This window comes from Felis catus, chromosome B2, assembly GCF_018350175.1.
Source record: "Felis catus isolate Fca126 chromosome B2, F.catus_Fca126_mat1.0, whole genome shotgun sequence".
In the NCBI taxonomy this organism is placed as follows: domain Eukaryota; kingdom Metazoa; phylum Chordata; class Mammalia; order Carnivora; family Felidae; genus Felis; species Felis catus.
In genome coordinates this window covers 42,124,798-42,133,009 of record NC_058372.1, presented here as the reverse complement: position 1 = coordinate 42,133,009, position 8,212 = coordinate 42,124,798, and the positions used below count along the sequence as shown (strand labels likewise).

At 57.7% G+C, this 8,212-nt stretch overlaps 1 protein-coding gene across 1 annotated transcript; it reads left to right on the top strand.

Moving 5' to 3' along the window:
- The first annotated feature begins 536 nt into the window (after positions 1-536).
- On the top strand, positions 537-8,118 carry NFKBIE (NFKB inhibitor epsilon). Its single transcript, XM_003986200.5, has 6 exons — positions 537-1,157; positions 3,598-3,700; positions 4,366-4,588; positions 5,658-5,746; positions 5,914-6,153; positions 7,038-8,118. Exons 1-6 carry the CDS (start codon positions 790-792, stop codon positions 7,101-7,103), a joined length of 1,089 nt encoding a protein of 362 aa, XP_003986249.3. The 5' UTR covers positions 537-789; the 3' UTR covers positions 7,104-8,118.
- Positions 8,119-8,212: the final 94 nt, after the last annotated feature.

Below are 8,212 nucleotides of genomic sequence, written 5' to 3'. Positions count from 1 at the left end.
GATCTGGAAGTTTGACACAGGAGACCCTCTATCCAGGACCCAAAGGGAAAACCGCTTCTTTACAGACAATAGGTATCTTATCTTTCCCTACCCAAACTCCTGGGCACTGATAGATGAGAAAAACAGAGAAATTGAGAGAAATGGGCAGGAGATAGGAAGCAATGGCTCCCCGTCCCATCACCTACGTGCTTTCCCTGCAAGACGCTCAGCTCAGCCTGTGCAGACGGTTAATAAATATTCCTTTAAAAACAAACGAATGAATGAATGAATGAATGGAAAAAATGAATGAAGAAATGGAAGAAGGGAAGGAAGGAAAGAAAATGCATGGAATTAATGAATGAAAAAAAGAAGGACGGGGGAAAATGTGAATGGATGGAAGGATGGATGGGTGAATGAATGAATGAATAGGTGAATTAACGCACGAGTGACTCAGGACCGGGTAACCCCTGACTCGGAGCCAACGCAGAAGGCGGGGTAAGGGGGATTCCGGAGGGCGGGGCCTCGGTCCGGAAGCGTCGGTCGGGGGCGGGGCAGGAGGGGCGGGGCGAGAGAGCGCGTCCGACTGGGCAGTCCAGCTGCTCGGAGTAGCCGCTGCCTTGGAACCCGCCAGCGCTCCGAGCCTCGCCCGCGCTTCTCGCCGACCCCTCGGGCCCCCGCAGCCCGGGAAGAACGCCACTCCGGGCCGGGCGCCAGCTCCGCAAGGCGGACCTGCAACCCGGAAAGGCGGCGCGGCGGAGCCCGGAGCCGGATCCTGCTCGGACCTGGCCCCCGTGGGCCGGCACCGCGGGCATGTCGGAGGCGCGCAAGGGGCCGGACGAGACGGATGAGAGCCAGTACGACTCGGGCATCGAGTCTCTGCGTTCTCTGCGCTCCCTGCCCGAGCCCACCCCGGCCCCGGCCTCCGGACCTTCGGACAGTGGCGGCCCCCAGCCTTGGACCCATCCTCCGGGAACAGCCAAGGAGCCACAGGAGAAGGAAGATACAGATGGGGAGCGAGCTGACTCCACCTATGGCTCCTCGTCGCTCACTGAGCCCCTGCCCTTGTTGGGAGGCACGGAGACCGAGGACCCAGCCCCACGCTCCCCGCTCCCCGCAGCGGGAGCGCTGAGCCCTCAGCAGCTGGAAGCACTCACTTACATCTCGGAGGATGGAGACACGTGAGTCTGGGGTCTAAGCTGAGACAGGGACCCCTTCCAATCGATGCCAACTCTGGGCCTGCCAGGAGCCTCAACAGGCCGGGAACCCACTCTGTGAGGATCCCTCAAGACACCCGCGCTGGAAGGGGCCGTCCCCACTCTTCCAAACTCCAGACTTCACTCTTAGCCCACTTTTTAGCTCTGGAGGGACCCAGACCAGAGGCCCCAGCATCATTTCCCTGCACTCCCTTTGGGAGGTGGGCAGAGCTGGTAGGGCCCTTACCAGACACCTGGAACCCAGCTAGCAGCTCGGAAAGCTACCAATAACCCACCCCTTGGAAGAGAAAATTCCCCTGACCAGTCCAGATTTTTAGGGTTTTTTTTTCCTTGCTGGGGAAGAGGGTAGGTATCCTTGTTTGCTCAATATCTGGGATTCCCAGCCCCTGACCTCAGAATGCCCCGTCTCGGGGAACAAAAGATGCCAGTTACAGGTTGCCAGGAGGGGTCAGGAAGCTAAGGATGGAGGTGCTGGCAGGGTGCAGAGCTGAGGCTAGCCCTGAGGAAGAGGGGGTGAGCCAGGCTGGAGCACTCTTGCCCCATCAGACAGACAGGCGGCTGGCTGCCCAGCTTACTTCCTTCTCTGCTGTGAAAGGGGAAGTGAGGGCTGGAGTCAGCTTTACCGGCACCCCTACCTCCTGAGCCCTCCAAGTCCCCCTCACTGTCCTGTCTGACCCCTTTACTTTACCCTTCCTGCCCCAGGCCCAGGTGGAGCTTGGTGGGGACTGGGCGGGGGGGGGGGGGGGGGGGCAGGGAGTTGAAGTAAGAAGTAGTTTGGGTGGGAGGGACTGGCCAGTTGAGGATTTGTCCCTTAGGAAGAAGAAACACTGTCAAGAGAGGGGGTGGCTGGGATTTGTGGATGAGGAACAGAGTGGAGTGGGCTGGGGTCCCAGACTGGGGATGCTGGAATGAATGGGGGTGGGGAGGGTAGAGGAGGCAGCAGGTGTCTGTCTTGACCTGCTTTTTGGAGGAGATGGGAGGGTCCTAATCCTGGGTGGCCTTTGACAAAGATAGCGTTTGGACCCAGGGAGTGGGAGAGGAATGACCTCAGGCCTTTTGGTATCCCGCCCAGATCACCAACCCTCAGGCCCAGAACCAAGAATTTGGGGGTTCCATGTGGAATACCTCTGGCTGACCTTTGACCTAGGGAGTGGTGACTTCTGGCACTGCCGTCCTTTGTCAGCCTCTCAGCAGAAGCCTTTACCCGGCTCTGGTTAAAGACAGGTGTCGTGTCTAGACTGTGGGGTTAGGGGCGGTGGAGAAGCCGTGTGTCAGGACTCCCCAGGAGGTCCTTAGAGAGGAGGGGGCACTGTCTTCCCTCAGAGGTGTCCGGCTTATAGGACTTATGGAAGTGGGGAGAGGAAGTGGGAGGAGGGGAGACAGGGAGAGAGGGAGGTGGCTGCAGGAATGTGACCTAGAGAACAGGCCCTGGCCGAGGGGATTTCCAGAGCGGTTCCTCCCTCCCTCCCTCAGTCACTCTCTCCTGGGCCTCTCCTGCCGCCCCGCCACTGAGCCTGCCCCCCTTCTGCCTGAGCAGCCCCCTCCCCAGCCCAGACAGGCCTTTACCCAAACTACCCCCCCAAGGCACTTCATGCCCCAAGGCAGCTGTCAGGGCCTAGACCTTCCAGCTCTGGCTTTCGCTTTCCCCACCTGATGTGGGGAAACCCCAGGACTGGAACTTCCCCTCCCAACTGCCCCCTCCCACCTGAGCAAGAGATTAAGGCTCTTTGGCCCCCAACAAACACACACTTTCTGCACTGCCCAGACCTCCCCTTGGAAGTGTCCTCGGAGTGGAGGGCCTCTGGTCAGGCCCCACCCAGTCTGTGCTGTCTGACGAGTGACCCTCTTGATCCCCCTGTGAAAGGGCAGCAGGACAGGATGCCGCGCTGTCCCCTCTTCCACGAGCTTCTGTGTTCTCTCCGTTGGAATGTGTACCACTGAGTTGCCCCGAGTGGGGGTGACCCCGCTCCTGCCCTCTCAGTCCTCCCTGTTGGGGTTGGCAGACGTGGGGAGCTCAGCCCCGGAAACCACCTCTGTGCTACCCCGGCAGCTTTCAGTTTGGCTTTGAGCTGCAGCCGGCCCGGTGGGGCCCTGGGGCCAGAGGGGAGTGGGGCGTGGGCAGGCTGAACAGGAAGGACCTTGTCCCATCAGCACCCTGCCCACGCTCCCACTCAGCCAAGGCCCCCCTGAAGGCCAGAGATGGGAACTTGGAACTCCCACCCGCCGGATCCTGGCTTCCCTCACCAACCCTCACTTCCTGGCCCAAACTCTCACTTCCTACACCGACCCTATGTGTGTCTTCTTAGAGATTGATGTGTTCTTCCTTCTAACCCCAGGACCCTAGCTCACTGTCTCTGGCCTGAGCCCTAACACTTAAACCCTGTTCCTGGTCTCCCTCTCCCAGGCTGGTCCACTTGGCGGTGATTCACGAGGCCCCAGCCGTGCTGCTCTGTTGCCTGGCTTTGCTGCCCCAGGAAGTCCTGGACATTCAGAACAACCTTTACCAGGTGGGTGGGGGGAGAGGCTGGGCTATGCCCAGATACCTATATCTGCTCTGACAGCCATTCCCAGCAGCCACACGAGGGTACTTGGGCTGTGCACTCAGGAAACCACATCCCAGACCCTGGGACAGAAGCTGATGCTACACGCAAGTAAGACACGCCTCTGCCCACAAGGTGCTGGAGCCTGGGCTAGGGGACTCCTGATTTCATAGCATGGTGACCAGAGTTGTGACCCCAGCTGCTGTGGGACCCAGCGTCTGTGGGGAGCATTAATACAGGAGGCGGCATCTGCATGGAGCCTTAAAAGAGGAGTGTGCCAGGTTGAGACTGCCTGCCTGGTGCCTCTGTCTTTCCTCCCTCCAGCCCGTCCTTGTCACTTGGCCCCCAAGGATAACAGAGGTCTTCCCTGCCCCCAACTGTCCTTTCTCCAGGGGCTGAGGGGACCTCTAAGAAGAGCAGGGGCCCACTTTCCTCACCCTGCCTCCAGAACTGGGGTGGTGGGCAGTGACAGAGGGAAGGGTTTGGTCGCGTTTCCTTGGAAGACCAGGGCCATAGCCTTTATAAGCTGCCCTCAAAAAAGGTGCTGGCAGCTGGTAATTCCTGTGTCCACCCTAGCACGTCCCCAGAGGTGGGAGCATGCTACAGTAGTCCTGGACCCTTTGTGCCTACAGACAGCACTCCATCTGGCTGTACATCTGGACCAGCCGGGTGCAGTTCGGGCCCTGGTGCTGAAGGGGGCCAGTCGGGTGCTACAGGATAGACACGGTGACACGGCCCTGCATGTGGCCTGCCAGCGCCAGCACTTGGCCTGTGCCCGCTGCCTGCTGGAGGGGCGGCCAGAGCCGGGCCGAGGACCACCTCACTCCCTGGACCTCCAGCTGCAAAACTGGCAAGGTATGGGCAGCCTCAGGGCCTGTGGGATGAGGAGGGGACAAGAGATGGACCCCACTGTCAGGAAAAGGAGGTTCATAGCTTGTCTGTCAATGCACCTCCAGTTTTAAGTCAGCAGGTACTCAGTCCCTTTTTGCTGAAGTAACGAACGAATGAATGAATGAACTTGATTTAGAATTTAATGAGAGCCTACCGTGAGCTAAACCGAGAGCTAAACCTTGCCCTCAAGATATTTAGTTTAACAGAGATTAGACGAACTCGTGAATTCATGCAACAAAAATGTACTGGGGGCCTTGTGTGTGCCAGACATTATTCCAGGAGCTGGGGAGCGATCGAGGCAGACACTAAATATAAGAAGTGAGTTCTCTAGTAGGTTACCAAGCTGTAAGTGCTGTGGGAAAAGTAGAGCAGAGTGAGAACTAGAATGTGAGGGATGGGGCGGGTGTGGTTTTTAAAGAGAGTGACCAGGGAAACCCTCAAGGAGCAGCAGCCTTTGAGCAGAGACTTGAAGGAGGCGAGGGATGTCACTTTGAATCAAGTTCTGTAGGCGGGGGTGGGGGTGGGGGGAGTGGTTCCACGCCAGAAAGCGGGTAGCAAGAAGGCTAAGGAAGCACAGGGCAGGACAGGCCCCCCCCCCCCCCCGGGGCGGGTGGGGGGGAGGGGTGGCTGGGGCCTGAGGCTCCTGGAGAGCTCTGAAGAAGGTGGCTTTTGGATGGGGCTTCAAGGCAGGTAGAGTTAGAGATGGGGGGGGGGGGGGCGGGCGGGGAGAGGGGGAAGGGGGAGGGGAATGTGTGCTGGGGGAGGGCACACCTATGTGGGGTGTCACTCAGCAACCTGACCCCTGAAGCATGAAAGTTTCAATAACATGACTCTGAAAAGGTGGAAACTTTGAGTTCCTTTCCCCTCAGACTTTTGAGGGGGTTTTTGGGTTTGTGTTTTAACACTCCTGTGATCAGAGGCATTGAGTGGGCAGCGAGTCCCTTGGGGCTGAGGGGTAGGGAGGTCCCTGAAGAGAGGGAGGGAGAGAGTTGGTGGATGCTGATTAGCAGCCCCCACCCTCACCCCATCCCAGGTCTGGCCTGTCTCCACATCGCCACCCTGCAGAGGAACCGGCCACTCATGGAACTGCTGCTGCAGAACGGAGCTGACATTGACACACAGGTGAGAGGACCAATCGGGGCCCGGCCCAGGGCCTGCCCCACCGCCTGATCCAGCCCCAAGTCCCCTGCCTAGCAGTCAGCAGTGGTGGCACTCACCTCCTTATCCAGGGCCCAGGCCCAGCACGATTCTTCTCGAGGGCCTTGGCTGACATCCTTCTTCTCCTCCAGGAGGGCACCAGTGGGAAAACAGCCCTGCACCTGGCTGTGGAGACCCAGGAGCGGGGTCTGGTGCAGTTCCTGCTCCAGGCTGGCGCACGCGTAGACGCCCGCATGCTCAACGGGTGCACACCCCTGCACCTTGCGGCAGGTCGGGGCCTCAGCAGCATCTCATCCACTCTGTGCGAGGCAGGTGCCGACTCCCTGCTGCGGAACGTGGAAGACGAGACTCCCCAGGACCTGGCTGAGGACGTAAGAGGCATAGGCTCAGCTCTGCTCTCCAGGACCTCCCGCACCTAGAGCAGAGACGGGCACCATAATGGCTGAAAGGGCCAAAGAGTCAGGATCCCCGGGAGTAATCCACGACTCTGCCACTCACCAACTGTGGGACCTTGGGCAAGCCTCTGCCCCTCTGTTTTTTTAGTTGGTCCAGACCAGGGAGCCCAAACTTGGACTCTAACAGGAGCCCTGCAGCTACGGTGGATGGGTGAGACAGGATAGGTGTAAGGCAAGGTGATGGGGCCTGTGAGGGACCAGAGTCAATGCCCAAGGGTCACTCTACTCAGCTTCAGCAGATAGTTGCAGAGGAAGAATGTGGGCCCAGTGTTGCCAGGTCTTGGAATTTTTTGAAGAAAGATGGAACCTAGATTTCCTATAGTGTCCTTCCCATTTTAAAAATGTTCAAAGTAAAAAACTCTGGGGCTCCTGGCTGGCTCAGTCAGTAGAGCATACAACTCTTGATCTCAGGGTTGTGGGTTCAAGCCCCACACTGGGCCTACAGCTTACTTAAAAAAATATTCAAAATGTTTTCTAAGTACCCCCACACCCCTGCCCCCCACCCCCCGCCAAAAAAACAAAAAAACAAAAAAACAGACGCATGGGCTAGATCACCTCCAGGGTGGGAGCTCTGATATTCTGATATCTTAGAGAGTCAGGGCTTGCCTAAGGCTTCAGGGCTCTGCCTAGCCCAGAGGGGCTGCTATGTTGGGGATTAGTGGGAAGATTTGTTCCCCAATGTCCTTGAGTTGTCATTTGGTGGAGGAGAAATGGTCCAATCTGTCTCCCCAGCTCCCTTCCTCCACTGCCGCTTTTTCCCCATGGGCCCTGATTTTGCTTCTCTCCATTCTCTTTCTCAGCCCTTGGCTCTTTTGCCCTTTGATGACCTGAAGATCTCTGGGAAGCCACTGCTGTGTGCCGACTGAAGCCAGGGCAGAGTCTGGGGCCCCGGAGACTCCACCTCTTCACGTCCGGAAGCCGGAGCTACAGCTGCTGAAGTCTGGGCCCTGACAATGTGCCCTTCTGGTGTCCTGGGGACTGCTGAGGCCACAGCCTGGGGCCAGTACGGTCCTGAGCGGAGAGGAGGGATCACAAGTGAGAGAAGGCAAGTCTGGAAGGAAGACTTTCCCAGGTGGATGGAGATTCTTGAAGACTCCCAAAGCCCCAGGTATCCTGGGCAAAGCCTGTTTGCCTCTAGAAGACGGCAGGGGCTCTTGTTTCTACCCACGTTGGGTCAGCCTGAAACTGCCAATCAGTAGGAAGACATGGACTCTCCTGAGTGAGGAGAGAAACTGAAATCAGCAAGCAGGACCCTGAGGGGTTCCATCTCACTGCTGTTGAGGACTCTTAAAAACACTGTTGTTTAAAGACTTCACACAGAAGGCCCTGAACTGACCCTCTGGGGAAGGGGAAGTTTCAATAACATGACACTAAAACAGCAGAGACCTTTATAAAGATCCCCCCCTACAGTTGTTTTGCGCATGTGCATGTCTGCGTGCATTGGGGATTTTTAGATAGGCCTGCCTTGTGACCTTATGGTAGAGACAGAAGGAAATTGCCACTTGAGCAGGGTAGGACTCTGCTAGGTAGGGAGTGCGTGTTGGGGGGGGGGAGGGAGGGGGTACCATCCTCAGGCCTCTCTGTCCAGCACAAACCCTTGCCCTGAATGAGAAGACCCCCCCCCCCAGGTGGGAGGCATCACCACTGCCCTGGAGGTGGCCATCTGGAGGACCCTGGAGAGAAAGGCCAGCCTGTAGAGGGTGGCTTTGTGTGTTTTTCCTTTCATTCCACACACGTTTGAAGTCCCTGTGAGGTGAACATGGAGAATATGGATACAGGGGGATAAACCAACGACACAATCTCTGGCCACTTGGATCTTACGGTCTAGTGAGTGAGACAGCCATTAAAATCACAAACGCCCCAATAAATATGTAATTACAAGCTGCAGTGGATTCTGTGAGGGGGAAAAAAAGAGTGGGGTGGAGAACACGCGTTGGTGGAGGGCCACACTTTGGGCGGTCAGGGGAGGTCTGTG

What these genes read in the sequence shown, in the direction of transcription:
- NFKBIE (XM_003986200.5), top strand. Translation starts at nt 790, where the DNA reads ATGTCGGAGGCGCGCAAGGGGCCGGACGAGACGGATGAGAGCCAGTAC. An exon ending in CCAGCTGCAAAACTGGCAAG is followed by an intron (nt 4,589 to 5,657) that starts GTATGGGCAGCC and finishes ACCCCATCCCAG; the next exon opens with GTCTGGCCTGTCTCCACATC. An exon ending in CCCAGGACCTGGCTGAGGAC is followed by an intron (nt 6,154 to 7,037) that starts GTAAGAGGCATA and finishes TCTCTTTCTCAG; the next exon opens with CCCTTGGCTCTTTTGCCCTT.